Source organism: Pezoporus wallicus, unplaced genomic scaffold (genome assembly GCF_028554395.1).
Source record: "Pezoporus wallicus isolate ANWC-B61680 ecotype Strahan unplaced genomic scaffold, APGP_CSIRO_Pwel_v1 contig_8632, whole genome shotgun sequence".
NCBI lineage: Eukaryota > Metazoa > Chordata > Aves > Psittaciformes > Psittacidae > Pezoporus > Pezoporus wallicus.
The window spans coordinates 15,769-32,853 of NW_026637835.1; the positions used below are offsets into that span (position 1 = coordinate 15,769).

The window sequence follows — 17,085 nt, forward strand, 5'->3', positions numbered from 1 at the left end:
TCAGAGATGGGGTGCCCCAAGGGGGCACATGGGAGGGCATCAGGTAACAAGTGGGGGTCATGGGCTGTTGGGGACACAGAGGACATGGGGGGACACGGAGGAAGGGGGGGTTCAGCTGGGCTCCATCCCCCCCCATGTCCCCCAATCCCCCCCCATCACAGACAAGGGCACGAGGGGTTAAGCTCCTTTATTGCTCTGAATTTGGGGGGGGGGGGGCTCTGGGTGCCCCCCCCACCCCCGGGGTTAGTTTGGGGGTGCACAGGGGGTGATGGGGGGGGGGGGGCACAGCCTCTTAGTAGTAGGTCTCCTTCTCCACCCAGCCTGCAATGGGGAGGGCATCAGTGGGGTGCCCCCACCTTTTAGTGCCCCCCCACGCCTCCTGGCTCTCCCTTTCTCCTATGGGGCACCCACTTCCCTTCACCCCCCAACCCCTTTGCGTGCTCCCCATGCTTATAGGGTGCCCCCCAACCCCCTGTGGCTCCCTGAAGACCTCCCCAACCCTGAAGGTGTTTTTGGGGGGGGAGCTGTGCCAGTGTTGGGGATGCTGAGCTCCAAGGGGGTTTTGGGGGGGTCCATGGGGCGGGATTGGGACCCATGGGGGGGGTCTGGGGGTCCCCACTCACCGCCCGGGTACCGGCGCAGGATGAGCTTCCTCACTTCATCATAGGCGAAGATGAGGAGGCTGTAGGGGAAGGCGCAGAACCACCAAGTGACCCTGCATGGGACAAGGGGTTAGAGGGTGACCAAGGTGGGGGCACCCATGGGTGCGGGTCCCCCCTGCTCCCAGCTCACTTGAGGGGGTACATGCGCAGGGCCACCCCCATGCCGGGGCAATAGGACAGGAACGCGGCGAGCGCCGTCTCCTCCAGCAGCCCGAAGATGAGGATCTTGTTCCTAGGGGTGCAAAAGGAGCAGCGGGTGGGGTGCGGGGGCACCCATGGGTGCTGCTGGAGGGGGGTTAAGGGGGGGGGGGGGGGCACCCACTTCATGCCCTGCTGGAAGACGGAGTTGCGGCGGGTCTTGCAGATGATGAGGTCGGCCCATTGCACCACCACGATGCTGGCGAAGAAGGCGGTGTGGCAAGTGAACTCCACCACCTTGCGCTGCTCGTACGTCTGCGGCACGGGATATGGGTATGGGTACGGGTGTGGGGTGTGGGTATGGGATGTGGGGTGTGGGTATGGGATGTGGGGTGTGGGGTATGGGGTGTGGGGTACGGGTATGGGGTGTGTGGGGTGTGGGGTGTGGATATGGGGTATGGGGTATGGGGTGTGGGGTGTGGGGTGTGGGGTGTGTGGGGTATGGGGTACGGGTATGGGAATATGGATATGGGATGGGGGGTATGGGGTGTGGGGTGTGGGGTGTGGATATGGGGTATGGGGTGTGGGGTGTGGGGTACAGGTATGGGGTGTGGGATATATGGTATGGGGTATGGGGTACGGATATGGGGTATGGAGGGTGTGGGGTGTGGGATATGGGATATGGGGTATGGGAACATGGATATGGGATATGGGGTACGGGTATGGGGTGTGGGGTGTGGGGTATGGGATATGGGATATGGGATGTAGGATATGGGGTATGGGAACATGGATGTGGGGTATGGGAACATGGATATCGGGTATGGGAACATGGGTATGGGGTATGGGGTATTTGATATGGGGTATGGGATATGGGATATGGGATATGGGAACATGGATATGGGATATGGGATATGGGGTGTGGGATATGGGATATGGTTATGGGATATGGATATGGGATGTGGGATATCGGGTATGGGGTATGGGAACATGGATATGGGGTATGGGATATGGGGTATGGGGTATGGGATATGGGAACATGGATATGGGGTATGGCATGTGGGAACATGGATATGGGGTATGGGGTATGGGGTGTGGGATATGGGGTATGGGATATGGGAACATGGATATGTGATATGGGGTATGGGGTATGGGTTATGGGATATGGGATATGGAAACATGGATATGGGATATGGCATGTAGACATGGACATGGGACTTGGGATACGGGACATGGACACAGGACATGGGACATGGGATGCAGTCATGGGATATGGGAACATGGATATGGGATATGGGATACAGGACATGGACATGGGACATGGGATATAGGAACATGGATATGGGACATGGATATGGGATACAGGACATGGACATGGGACATGGGATATGGGACATGGACATGGGATATGGGACATGGACAAGGGATATGGGACATGGGACATGGGATACGGGACATGGACACAGGACATGGGACATGGGATGCAGTCATGGGATACAGGAACATGGATATGGGATATGGGATACAGGACATGGACATGAGACATGGGATGCAGTCATGGGATACGGGAACATGGATATGGGATATGGGATACAGGACATGGACATGGACATGGGGACATGGGGACATGGTGTGTGTGCACCCGTGTGTGTGTGCCCCATGTGTGCACCCATGTGTGTGCCCCATGTGTGTGTGTGTGTGTGCACCCATGTGTGTGCCCCATGTGTGTGTGTGCACCCATGTGCACCCATGTGTGTGCTCCTGTACACATACACCCCTGTGCGCACGTGAACCCCAGGATGCACCCCCCCCCCCGTGCCCCCGGGGGGGGTGTGTGCGATGGTGATGCGCTGCGGGTGCAATGGGGATGCAATGGGTGTGCAATGGGGGTGCAATGGGTGTGCAATGGGGGTGCAATGGGTGTGCGATGGGTGTGCAATGGGTGTGCGATGGGTGTGCAATGGGGGTGCGATGGGGGTGCGTTGGGTGTGCAATGGGTGTGCAATGGGGGTGCAATGGGTGTGCGATGGGGATGCAATGTGGGTGCGATGGGTGTGCAATGGGGGTGCAATGGGTGTGCGATGGGGATGCAATGTGGGTGCGATGGGTGTGCAATGGGGGTGGGATGGGGTTGTGATGTGGGTGCAGTGGGTGTGCAATGTGGGTGCAGTGGGTGTGCCATGGGGGTGCTATGTGGGTGCGATGGCTGTGCAATGGGGGTGCGATATGGGTGCAGTGGGTGTGCAATGGGTGTGCAATGGGGGTGCAATGGGGGTGCAATGGGGGTGGGATGGGGGTGCAATGGGTGTGCAATGGGGGTGCAATGGGTGTGCGATGTGGGTGCAATGGGGGTGCGCTGGGTGTGGGATGGGGGTGCAATGGGGGTGCAATGGGGGTGCAATGGGGGTGGGATGGGTGTGCAATGGGTGTGCAATGGGTGTGCAATGGGTGTGCAATGGGGGTGCAATGGGTGTGCAATGGGGGTGCAATGGGGATGCAATGGGTGTGCGATGGGGGTGCGATGGGGGTGGGATGGGTGTGCAATGGGTGTGCGATGGGTTTGCAATGGGGGTGCGATGGGGTGCGCTGGGTGTGCAATGGGGGTGCAATGGGGGTGCAATGGGTGTGCGATGGGGATGCAATGTGGGTGCGATGGGTGTGCGATGGGGGTGGGATGGGGTTGTGATGTGGGTGCAGTGGGTGTGCAATGGGGGTGGGATGGGTGTGCAATGGGGGTGCAATGGGTGTGCAATGGGTGTGCAATGGGGGTGCAATGGGTGTGCAATGGGGGTGCAATGGGGGTGCAATGGGTGTGCAATGGGTGTGCGATGGGGGTGCAATGGGGGTGCAATGGGTGTGCGATGGGTGTGCAATGGGTGTGCAATGGGTGTGCAATGGGGGTGCAATGGGTGTGCAATGGGTGTGCGCTGGGTGTGCAATGGGGGTGCAATGGGGGTGCGATGTGGGTGCAATGGGGGTGCAATGGGTGTGCAATGGGGGTGCAATGGGTGTGCAATGGGTGTGCAATGGGGGTGCGATGTGGGTGCAATGGGGGTGCGATGGGTGTGCGATGGGTGTGCGATGGGTGTGCAATGGGTGTGCAATGGGTGTGCAATGGGTGTGCAATGGGTGTGCGATGGGTGTGCAATGGGTGTGCGATGGGTGTGCGATGGGTGTGCAATGGGTGTGCAATGGGTGTGCAATGGGTGTGCGATGGGTGTGCGCTGGGGGCCACGCACCCACTCCTGCCCGTAGGAGTCCTCCAGGTCGTTGGTGGAGCGGTCGTCCCAGGCCAGGCGGATCCCCAGCAGCGTGCCCGGGAGGAAGCCGTTCTCGGCCAGGATCACGAAGTACGTGAAGAACCCGCCCAGGGCCTGGATCATCCCTGAGGAACAGCCCGGGTGAGAACGGGGGCGGCACCGGGGCGGGAGCGGATCGGTACCATGGGGGCAGGGATGGGCACCATGGGGTCAGGGATGGGCACCATGGGGTCAGGGATGGGCACCATGGGGTCAGGGATGGGGACCATGGGGTCAGGGATGGGCACCATGGGGTCAGGGATGGGGACCATGGGGTCAGGGATGGGCACCATGGGGTCAGGGATGGGCACCATGGGGTCAGGGATGGGGACCATGGGGTCAGGGATGGGCACCATGGGGTCAAGGATCAGCATCATAGGGTCAGGGATCAGCATCATGGGGGCATGGATGGGCACCATGGGGTCAAGGATGGGGACCATGGGGTCAGGGATCGGCACCATGGGGTCAGGGATGGGGACCATGGGGTCAGGGATGGGGAGCGGGGGGGAGGGATCAGTACCATGGGGTCAGGGATGGGCACCATGGGATCAGGGATGGGGACCATGGGGTCAGGGATGGGGACCATGGGGTCAAGGATCAGCACCATGTTGGCAGGGATCGGTACCATGGGGGCAGGGATGGGGACCGTGGGGGCAGGGATGGGGACCGTGGGGGCAGGGATGGGGACCGTGGGGGCAGGGATGGGGACCACAGGATCAGGGATTGGGACCATGAGGTCAGGGATGGGGACCATGGGGTCAGGGATGGGGAGCGGGGGGGGAGGGATCGGTACCATGGGGTCAGGGATGGGCACCATGGGATCAGGGATGGGGACCATGGGGTCAAGGATCAGCACCATGGGGTCAGGGATTGGGACCATGGGGTCAGGGATCAGCACTGTGGGGGCAGGGATCAGCACCATGGGGGCAGGGATGGGGACCACAGGATCAGGGATGGGGACCACAGGATCAGGGATGGGGACCACAGGATCAGGGATCAGTACCGTGGAATCAGGGATTGGTATCCTAGGATTGGCACCATAGGGTCAGGGATTGGGACCATGGGGTCAGGGATTGGGACCATGGGGTCAGGGATGGGGACCATGGGGTCAAGGATCAGTACCGTGGGGTAAGGGATTGGTACCCTAGGATTGGCACCATGGGGTCAGGGATGGGGACCATGGGACCAGGGATTGGTACCCTAGGATTGGCACCATAGGGTCAGGGATCGGTACCATGGGGTCAGGGATCGGCACCATGGGGTCAGGGATTGGGACCCGGGGATTGGCACCCTACAGTGAGGGATCAGCACTTTGGGATCACTACTGGGTGCCCTCGTGTCACCAATGGGTGCTGCAGTGCTACTCAGCAACCTGCCCATAGCACCCATGGGTGCCCCTCATCTATCTGCCCATAGCACCCATGGTTGCCCTCACCGATCTGCCCCTAGCACCTATGGGTGCCCATCACCGATCCACCTGCAGCACCCACAGCACCCATGGGTGCACTCCCTGATCTGCCCATAGCACCCATGGATACCCATCGTTGATCCACCCATAGCACCCATGGGTGCCCTCCCCAATCTGCCCATAGCACCCATGGATACCCATCATTGATCCACCCATAGCACCCATGGGTGCCCTCCCTGATCTGCCCATAGCACCCATGGATACCAGTCGTTGATCCACCCGCAGCACCTATGGGTGCCCTCCCCAATCTGCCCATAGCACCCATGGATACCCATCATTGATCCACCCATAGCACCCATGGGTGCCCTCCCTGATCTGCCCATAGCACCCATGGATACCCGTCGTTGATCCACCCATAGCACCCATGGGTGCCCTCCCCAATCTGCCCATAGCACCCATGGATACCCATCATTGATCCACCCATAGCACCCATGGGTGCCCTCCCCAATCTGCCCATAGCACCCATGGATACCCATCATTGATCCACCCATAGCACCCATGGGTGCCCTCCCCAGATCTGCCCATAGCACCCATGGATACCAGTCGTTGATCCACCCGCAGCACCAATGGGTGCCCTCCCCAATCTGCCCATAGCACCCATGGATACCCATCATTGATCCACCCATAGCACCCATGGGTGCCCTCCCTGATCTGCCCATAGCACCCATGGATACCCGTCGTTGATCCACCCATAGCACCCATGGGTGCCCTCCCCAATCTGCCCATAGCACCCATGGATACCCATCATTGATCCACCCATAGCACCCATGGGTGCCCTCCCCAGTCTGCCCATAGCACCCATGGATACCAGTCGTTGATCCACCCGCAGCACCTATGGGTGCCCCTCCCCGATCTGCCCATAGCACCCATGAGTGCCCCTCACTGATCTGCCCACAGCACCCATGGGTGCCCTCCCCAGTCTGCCCATAGCACCCATGGGTGCCCTCACCGATCTGCCCATAGGCCATGCTGATGAGCCGCTCATTGACCAGCTTGTCCGTGCGCGGGTTCCGCGGCTGCCGCTTCATGATGTCGCTCTCGGCCGCCTCGTAGGCCAAGGAGATGGCAGGGACCTGGGGGGGGACATGGGCACCCGGTCACCCCCCATTGCCAATTGTCACCCCCATCGCCCATTGTCACCCCCATCACCCATTGTCACCCCCATCGCCCATTGTCACCCCCCATTGCCCATTGTCACCCCCATCGCCCATTGTCAACCCCATCGCCCATTGTCATCCCCCATCACCCATTGTCATCCCTATCACCCATTGTCACCCCCATCTCCCATTGTCACCCCCATCACCCATTGTCACCCCCATCTCCCATTGTCACCCCCCATCGCCCATTGTCACCCCCATCGCCCATTGTCACCCCCCATCTCCCATTCTCATCCCTATCACCCATTGTCACCCCCATCGCCCATTGTCACCCCCATCACCCATTGTCACCCCCATCACCCATTGTCACCCCCATCTCCCATTGTCACCCCCCATCTCCCATTGTCACCCCCATCGCCCATTGTCACCCCCCATCTCCCATTCTCATCCTTATCACCCATTGTCACCCCCATCGCCCATTGTCACCCCAATCACCCATTGTCACCCCATCACCCATTGTCACCCCCCATCACCCATTGTCACCCCAATCACCCATTGTCACCCCCATCACCCACTGTCACACCCCATCACCCATCGTCACCCCCCATCACCCATTCTCACCCCCCATCACCCATTGTCACCCCCACCGCCCACTGTCACCCCCATCACCCATCGTCACCCCCCATCACCCATCATCACCCCCCGTTCCCCCCATGCCCCATGCCGACCATGTCGGTGCCCAGGTCGATGCAGAGGATGGTGACGGTGCCCAGGGGCAGGGGGATGTTGGCGATGATGAAGAGGAGGAAGGGGGTGATCTCGGGGATGTTGCTGGTCAAGGTGTAGGCAATGGACTTCTTCAGGTTGTCAAAGATCAGGCGGCCTGAGGCCACGGGGATGGTCACCAATGGGGTCTCCCCGTGCCCCCCCCCAGATCCCAAACCTCCCCCTTGACCCCATGGGGATGTCCCTATGGGTCCCACACGGACCTTCCTCCACGCCGGTGACGATGGAGGCGAAGTTGTCGTCCAATAGGATCATGTCGGCCGCCTGCTTGGAGACGTCGGAGCCGGCGATGCCCATGGCGATGCCGATGTCGGCCTTCTTCAGCGCCGGCGAGTCGTTGACGCCGTCCCCTGTCACCGCCACGATGGCGCCCTAGGGCATGGGTGGGAGGGTGAAGGGGGGGACATGGGGGGACATGGGGGGACCATCCACAGCGTGGTGGTGCTCTGGGGATAGGGGGGTCGGGCACTGCAGGGATGGGGCATGGGGACACAATGGGGCCACCATAGGGACAGCGTGGGGCATGGTGGGAGCCATGGGGCTGGGGAAGCAGTGGGGATGGGGACACCATGGGGACACCAGAGGGGATGGGGACAGCATGGGGATGGGGATGCAGTGGGGATAGGAACACCATGGGGATGGGGATGCAGTGGGGATGGGGACACCATGGGGACAGCATGGGGATGGGGACACAGTGAGGATAGGAACACCATGGGGCTGGGGAGGCAGTGGGGATGGGGACAACATGGGGACACCACGGGGCATGGGGACAGCATGGGGATGGAGACAGTATGGGGATGGGGACACAGTGGGGGTAGGAACACCATAGGGACACCATGGGCCTGGGGATGCAGTGGGGATGGGGACAACACGGGGACACCACAGGGCATGGGGACACAGTGGGGATGGGGACAACATGGGGACACCATGGGTCTGGGGATGCAGCAGGGATGGGGACATAGTGGGGATGGGGGCACCATGGCCACATTATGGGCATGGAAACACTGTGGGGCATGGGGACCCTATGGGGCACTACAGGGTACAGGGATGGTTGAAACCATGGGGCATGGGGACGTCATTGGGATGGGACTATCATGGAGCAACACAGGGTGTAAGAACATCGTGGGACACAGGGATGGGGACATCAATGGGCACAGGATGGGGACATCAATGGACATGGGATGGGGACGTCAGAGGACACAGGATGGGGACATCAATGGACACGGGATGGGGACATGGAGGACACGGGATGGGGACATCAATGGACACGGGATGGGGGCATCAATGGACACGGGATGGGGACATCAATGGACACGGGATGGGGGCATCAATGGACACGGGATGGAGACATCAGAGGACACGGGATGGGGACATCAGAGGACATGGGATGGGGGCATCAATGGACACAGGATGGAGACATCAGAGGACACAGGGATGGGGACATCAATGGACACGGGATGGGGACATCAGAGGACACGGGATGGGGACATCAATGGACACGGGATGGGGACATCAATGGACACGGGATGGGGCCGTGGGGGCCATGGGGTGGGGCCATGGGGCCATGGGACCATGGGGTGGCTCGTGGGGGGACCTGTCTCTGGCAGCCCTCCACGATGATGAGTTTCTGCTGCGGGGACGTGCGGGCAAAGACGATCTCGGTGTGGTTCTTGAGGATCTCATCCAGCTGCTCCGAGCTCATGTCCTTCAGGTCGGAGCCGTGAACCACGCAGGCCTTGGCCTCCCTGCGGCACCGAGCATCAGTGGGGCCCACGGATCCGTAGTACCCACCACGGGTCCCCCCATGACCCCCCCCACGCACCGGGGGTTGACCTGGCTGACGGGGATGTTGAGCCGCGCCGCGATGTCCTCCACCGTCTCGTTGCCCTCGGATATGATGCCGACCCCTTTGGCGATGGCCTTGGCCGTGATGGGGTGGTCCCCGGTCACCATGATCACCTATGGGGGGGCACAGAGAGGGATGAGCCCCGGTTTGGGGAGGGGGGGGGGAAGTGACCCCATGGGGTGGGGGGTTCTGGGTCTCACCTTGATGCCGGCGCTGCGGCATTTGCCGACGGCGTCGGGGACGGCGGCGCGGGGGGGGTCGATCATGGACATGAGCCCCACGAAGCAGAGGTTGTCCGTGGGGAAGTTCACGTCGTCGGCGTCGAAGCGGAACCCGCGCGGGAACTTGTCCGGGGGCAGATAAAGGTGGCAGAACCCTGCGGGGTGGTGAATGCAAGGGCACCCAATGGCACCCAATGGTACCGAGGTACTCAATGGCACCCAATGGCATCCAACGGCACCCAATGGCACGCAAAGGCACCCAACGGCACCCAGTGGCACTCAATAGCACCCAATGGCACCCAACGGCACCCAATGGTACCCAATGTTACCCAATGGCACCCAATGGTACCCAATGGCACCCAATGGCATGCAATGGCACCCAATGCCATCCAGTGGCACCCAATGGTACCTAATGTTACCCAATGGCACCCAATGGCATGCAATGGTACCCAATGACACCCAGTGGCACCCAATGGTACCTAATGTTACCCAATGGCACCCAATGGTACCCAATGGCACCCAGTGGCACTCAGTAGCACCCAATGGTATCCAATGGCACCCAATGGCATGCAATGATACCCAATGGCACCCAGTAGCACCCGATGGTACCCAATGGCACCCAATGATACCCAGTGGTACCCAATGGCCCCCAATGGCACCCTCTTCCCCCTCATCCTCACCACAACCCATCCCTATGTGCCCCATGTCCCCAAGTTCTGCCACCTCACAGCATGGCCCCGTGTCCACCTCATCCCCAGGTCCTTCACATGCCAGCACCCTTACGTGTTCCATTTCCTCCATGTGTCCACACCCTCATGTCCTCCATGTCCCTATGTCCTCGCATCCTCATGTCCTCCATGTCCCTATGTCCTCCCATCCCTATGTCCTCCATGTCCCTCTGTCCTCACATCCTCATGTCCTCCATGCCCCTATGTCCTCCATGTCCCTATGTCCTCCATGTCCCTCTGTCCTCACATCCTCATGTCCTCCATGCCCTATGTCCTCCATGTCCCTATGTCCTCCCATCCATGTGTCCTCCATGTCCCTCTGTCCTCCCATCCCTATGTCCTCCATGTCCCTATGTCCTCCCATCCTTGTGTCCTCCATGGCCCTATGTCCTCCATGTCCCGATGTACTCCATGTCCCTATGTCCTCCATGGCCCTCTGTCCTCCCATCCTTGTGTCCTCCATGTCCCTATGTCCTCCCATCCTTATGTCCTCCATGGTCCTCTGTCCTCCCATCCTTGTGTCCTCCATGTCCCTATGTCCTCGCATCCTCATGTCCTCCATGGCCCTATGTCCTCCCATCCCTATGTCCTCGATGTCCCTATGTCCTCGCATCCTCATGTCCTCCATGTCCCTCTGTCCTCCCATCCTTGTGTCCTCCATGTCCCTATGTCCTCGCATCCTCATGTCCTCCATGCCCCTATGTCCTCCATGTCCCTATGTCCTCCATGTCCCTATGTCCTCCATGTCCATCTGTCCTCACATCCTCATGTCCTCCATGCCCTATGTCCTCCATGTCCCTATGTCCTCCCATCCATGTGTCCTCCATGTCCCTCTGTCCTCGCATCCTCATGTCCTCCGTGCCCTATGTCCTCCATGTCCCTATGTCCTCGCATCCTCATGTCCTCCATGTCCCTATGTCCTCCGTGTCCCAATGTCCTCCCATCCTTGCATCCTCCATGTCCCTGCGTCCCTACTTCTCCCATGTCCCTATGCCCTCCACATCACCATATCCCTCCATCCCTCCATCCTCCACGTCCCCCCACCCTTATACCCTCCACATCCGCACCCTCTTCTCCCCTATCGCCCCTCCGTCCTCCTTCCCCCCCCATTCCCCACACCCTGTGCCCCGTAGTCCCCATTGCTCACCCAGCACGCGCTCCCCGAGCCCCCCCAGCTCCAGGTAGGCATTCTGGAACGCTTCCCGCATCTCCTGGTCCAGCGGCACCTCCTGGCCCTGCAGCAGGATGCGGGAGCAGCGGTCCAGGATGCGCTCGGGGGCTCCCTTCATCACCAGCAGGTAGCCCTGGGGGTCCTCCTCCCGCTCGTGGATGGAGAGCTACGGCACACAGGGATACGGGTGCCACAACCGCCCTGCCCCGGGGCCACCGCAGCGACCATCACCCCCCCCCTGCCCCACACACCCCACACCTGGTACTTGTTGGTGGAGTTGAAGGGGATCTCGGTGACTTTGGGGTTCCTGTCCCGCATCTTCTTGACGGAGCCGCAGGACAATTGGATGCACTTGAGCAGCGCCGACTCCGAGGCGTCCCCCGCCGTGTCCCGCTGTGTGGGGCGCAGACAGCCATGGGGACCCCCATAGGGTTGGGGCGGGGGGGGGGGCGTGTGCACCCCCCCAGAGCACCCACCTTGGAGATGGAGATGTTCTCCTGGCCTGGCTTGAAGACGGCGCGGTTGCAGAGCCCCGCGATGCGCGCCAGGGCCGCCCAGGTCGGCGAGCGCTTGTCGAAGGTGGCACCTGGGGGACCCATCAGCACCAAGGGGAACCCCCGAGGGTGCCGGGGCACCCCCAGAGCTCCACTGGGGTGCTCATGGGGGGTGAAGGGTGGGAACAGGAGCAGGGAAGGGTTGGGGGCTCCTGGGGATGGGTGTTCATGGAGTTGGGTGTTTGAGGTTGGGTGTTTGGGGTTGGGTGTTTGGGGTTGAGGTGTTTGGGGTTGGGTGTTTAGGGTCAGGGTGTTTGGGGTTGAGGTGTTTGGAGTTGGGTGTTTAGGGTCAGGGTGTTTGGGGTTGAGTGTTTGGGGTTGGGTGTTTGGGGTTGGGTGTTTGGGGTTGGGTGTTTGGGGTCTGGGTGTTTGGGGGGTGTTTGGGGTTGGGTGTTTGGGTGTTTGGGGTCAGGGTGTTTGGGGTTAGGTGTTTGGGGTTGGGTGTTTGGGGTTGGGTGTTTGGGGTTGGGTGTTTGGGGTCAGGGTGTTTGGGGTTGGGTGTTGGGGTCAGGGTGTTTTGGGTTGGGCGTTGGGTTTTTGCGGCTGGGTGTTTGGGATCAGGGTGTTTGTGGTTGGGTGTTTGTGGCTGGGTGCTGGGATTGGGTGTTGGGGTGAGGGTGTTGGTGTTGGTTGTTTGAGGTTGGGTGTTGGTGTTGGGTGTTTGGAGTTGGGTGTTGGGGTGCGGGTGTTTGGGGTTGGTTTTTTGTGGCTGGGTGTTGGGATCAGGGTATTTGGGTTCAGGGTGCTTGTGTTGGGTGTTGGGGTGAGGGTGTTTGGAGTTGGATGTTGGGGTTGGGTGTTGGGGTTGGGTGCTTGGAGTTGGGTGTTGGGGTTGGGTGTTGGGGTCAGGGTGTTGGGGTTAGGTGTTTGTGGCTGGATGTTGGAGTTGGGTGTTTGAGGCTGGGTGTTGGGGTTGGGTGCTGGGGTCAGGGTGTTGGGGTTGGGTGTTGGGTTTAGGTGTTTGTGGCTGGGTGTTGGGGTTGGGTGTTGGGGTTGGGTGTTGGGGTCAGGCTGCTGAGCACCCGCACCCACCCGACTGGTCCTCGGTGGTGTCGGCCTCGTGGATCTGGTTGTCGAACCACATGTGCGCCACGGTCATGCGGTTCTGCGTGAGCGTCCCGGTCTTGTCGGAGCAGATGGTGGACGTGGAGCCCAGCGTCTCCACCGCCTCCAGGTTCTTCACCAGGCAGTTCTTGCGCGCCATGCGCTTGGCCGTCAGCGTCAGGCACACCTGGGGCCACCCATAGGGCTCAGGGGGCACCCATAGGGCCTGGGGCCACCCATAGGGCTTGGGGAACCCATAGGGCTCAGGGGGCATCCATAGGGCTCAGGGGGCACCCATAGGGCTTGGGGGGCACCCATAGGGCTCAGGGGGCACCTATAGGGCTTGGGGAACCCACAGGGCTCCGGCAAACCCATAGGGCTCAGGGGAACCCATAGGTCTTGGGGGAACTCATAGGGCTTGGGGGAACTCATAGGCCTCAGGGGAACCCATAGGGCTTGGGGGAACCCATAGGGCTCAGGGGGCACCCATAGGGCTCCCGGGAACCCATAGGGCTCAGGGGGCACCCGTAGGGCTCAGGGGCACCCATAGGCTCAGGGGGGCACCCATAAGGCTTGGGGGAACCCATAGGGCTCAGGGGGCACCGATAGGGCTCAGGGGAACCCATAGGGCTCAGGGGGCACCGATAGGGCTCAGGGGAACCCATAGGGCTCAGGGGGCACCTATAGGGCTTAGGGTGCACCAGGGACCATGGGTGGGTGCACCAGTAGAACCAGCGCCCACCCCGTCCCTCCCAGTGCAACTAGTGCCCTCACTGCACCGCCCCAGTCAAACCAGTCCCTCCCAGTGCCATCCCCCCCCCCCCCATCGCCAGGGGCCCGTACGGTGACGGTGGCCAGCAGCCCCTCGGGCACGTTGGCCACGATGATGCCGATGAGGAAGATGACGGCCTCGAGCCAGGTGTAGCCCAGGATGAGCGAGAGGATGAAGAAGGAGACGCCGAGGAAGACGGCCACGCCGGTGATGAGGCGGATGAAGTGCTCGATCTCCATGGCGATGGGCGTCCTGCCCACCTCCAGCCCCGACGCCAGCGACGCGATGCGCCCCATCACCGTGCGGTCCCCGGTGGAGATGACGATGCCGCGGGCGGTGCCTGGGTTTAGGCACCACGGTGATGGAGATGGGTGATGGAGATGGTGACACCCCCCCTCCACACACATCGCTATGGGGCAGGGACCCCCGGACCCACCTTCCACGCAGTTGGTGGAGAAGAAGCAGATGTTGCGCGTCTCCAGCGGGTTCTCATGGGTGAACTCGGGCGAGCGCGTCTGCGGCTCCGATTCGCCCGTCAGCGAGGAGTTGTCCACCTGAGACAGCAGATATGGGTGCTGGGGGGTCCTGGGGACCCCCGGCCACCCAACCCCATCACCCACCTTGCAACCGTGGGAGGAGATGATGCGCATGTCGGCTGGCACCCGGTCCCCCCCCTTCACCTCCACCAGGTCGCCCACCACCACGTTCTCGGCGTTGATCTGGATCTTCTCGCCCTCGCGGATCACCAGCGCTTGCTGATGGGCACAGAGCGCCCTGAGGGACCCCTGCCCCACCAGGGACCCCCCCACACACCACCACCACCGCACTGGGTGATCCCCATCCCACCCCGGTCCTACCTGGGGCACCATGTTCTTGAAGGAGTCCATGATCTTGGAGCTTTTGGCCTCTTGGTAGTAGGAGAAGCAGCCGGTGACGATGACAACGGCGGCCAGGACGACCCCCAGGTACAGCTGGGACCCAGGGGTGCTGTGAGCCCCACTGTGCCCATGGCCCAGGGACCCCCGTGCCCCCCAAGGGTGCCCATGCCCAATGATACCCATGTCACCAGTGGTCCGTATCCCCCTCAAGGATGCCCATGCTCAGCGGTACCCATGTCCCTCTCCAAGGATGCCCATACCCACTGATGCTGATGCCCCCCAGGTGTTCCTGTGCCCACTCAAGGGTGCCCATGCCCAATGACACCCATGTCCCCAAGGGTCTTTATCCCCCTGAAGGATGCCCATGCCCAGTGGTACCCATGTCCCCAAGGGTCCTTATCCCCCTCAAGGATGCCCATGCCCAGTGGTACCCATATCCCCAAGGGTCCTTATCCCCCTCAAGGATGCCCATGCCCAGTGGTACCCATATCCCCAAGGGTCCTTATCCCCCTCAAGGATGCCCATGCTCAGTGGTACCCATGTCCCTCTCCAAGGATGCCCCTACCCACTGATGCTGATGCCCCCCAGGTGTTCCTGTGCCCACTCAAGGGTGCCCATGCCCAATGACACCCATGTCACCAGTGGTCCTTATCCCCCTCAAGGATACCCATGCCCAGTGACACCCATATCCCCAAGGGTCCTTATCCCCCTCAAGGATGCCCATGCCCAGTGGTACCCATATCCCCAAGGGTCCTTATCCCCCTCAAGGATGCCCATGCCCAGTGGTACCCATGTCCCTCTCCAAGGATGCCCATACCCACTGATGCTGTTGCCCCCCAGGTGTTTCTATGCCCACTCCAGGGTGCCCATACCCAGTGACACCCATGTCCCCAAGGGTCTTTATCCCCCTGAAGGATGCCCATGCTCAGTGGTACCCATGTCCCCAAGGGTCCTTATCCCCCTCAAGGATGCCCATGCCCAGTGGTACCCATGTCCCTCTCCAAGGATGCCCATACCCACTGATGCTGATGACACCCAGGTGTTCCTGTGCCCACTCAAGGGTGCCCATGCTCAGTGGTACCCATGTCCCTCTCCAAGGATGCCCATACCCACTGATGCTGTTGCCCCCCAGGTGTTTCTATGCCCACTCCAGGGTGCCCATACCCAGTGGTACCCATGTCCCCAAGGGTCTTTATCCTCCTGAAGGATGCCCATGCTCAGTGGTACCCATGTCCCCAAGGGTCCTTATCCCCCTCAAGGATGCCCATGCCCAGTCGTACCCATGTCCCCCTCCAAGGATGCCCATACCCACTGATGCTGATGCCCCCCAGGTGTTCCTGTGCCCACACAAGGGTGCCCATGCCCAGTGGTACCCATGTCCCCAAGGGTCCTTATCCCCCTCAAGGATGCCCATGCCCAGTGGTACCCATGTCCCCCTCCAAGGATGCCCATACCCACTGATGCTGTTGCCCCCCAAGTGTTCCTATGCTCACTCCAGGGTGCCCATGCCCAGTGACACCCATGCCCCCCCCCCAAGGGTGCAGGTGCCCCCCCCCAAGTGTCACTGCCCCAGGGCCTCACGTTGTCATTGGAGGGCTCGTCCTCCATGGCGGCCTGGATGCCGTAGGCCAGGAAGCAGAGGATGGCGCCGATCCAGAGCAGGATGGAGAAGCCACCAAAGAGCTGGCGGCAGAACTTGACCCACTCGGGGGTGGTCGGGGGGGGGGTCAGCGCGTTGGGGCCGTCCTGAGCCAGGATCTCGGCCGCCCGCGCATTGGTCAGGCCCTGCGGGATGGGGGCACGGTGACACCGGGGTCCCCAGGGGTGCTCATCCCACCCAAAAGGATGCTCATCCCCCCCCAAGGGTGTTTGTGACCCATAGGGACTTGTGGGGCGATGAGGACGGGATGTAGGGTATGGCCAGGGTGACCCATGGGGGACAGGGATGCAGGAGAGGACAGGGCTGGGTGTCACTCATGGGGACTGGAGGGGACCCAGCTCAGTGTCACCCATAGGGATAGGGATGCAGCGGCTGGGGGGTGACAGAGGATATGGTTATGTGTCACCCATGGGGACAGGGACATTGGGTGCCAGGAAGGGATGGATAGCTGGGTGTCAGCCATGGGGAAAGGAGGAGACACAGCTCAGTGCCACCCATGGGGACAGGAGGGACCCATCTCAATGCCACCCATGGGGACATGAAGGACCCATCTCAATGCCCCATAGAGACATGAAGAACCCATCCCAATGCCCCCATAGGGACATGAAGAACCCATCCCAATACCCCCATAGGGAACATGAAGGACCCATCCCAATACCCCCATAAGGAACATGAAGGACCCATCCCAATACCCCCATAGGGACATGAAGAACCCATCCCAATACCCCCATAAGGACATGAAGAACCCATCCCAATACCCCCAT

General features: G+C 61.2%; 1 protein-coding gene across 1 annotated transcript; it reads right to left on the bottom strand.

The window, feature by feature from the left end:
* Positions 1-208: 208 nt before the first annotated feature.
* On the bottom strand, positions 209-16,488 carry LOC130598538 (sodium/potassium-transporting ATPase subunit alpha-2; the record flags this gene model as incomplete). Its single annotated transcript, XM_057408051.1, has 20 exons — positions 209-321; positions 624-715; positions 793-894; positions 985-1,115; positions 4,037-4,182; positions 6,514-6,637; positions 7,390-7,544; positions 7,651-7,819; positions 9,042-9,192; positions 9,270-9,406; positions 9,494-9,669; positions 11,390-11,579; positions 11,672-11,806; positions 11,890-11,999; positions 13,000-13,198; positions 13,855-14,123; positions 14,220-14,337; positions 14,404-14,538; positions 14,641-14,754; positions 16,243-16,488. Coding segments are annotated over 20 exons (2,928 nt in total), but the record flags the coding sequence as incomplete, so codon positions are not given.
* Positions 16,489-17,085: the final 597 nt, after the last annotated feature.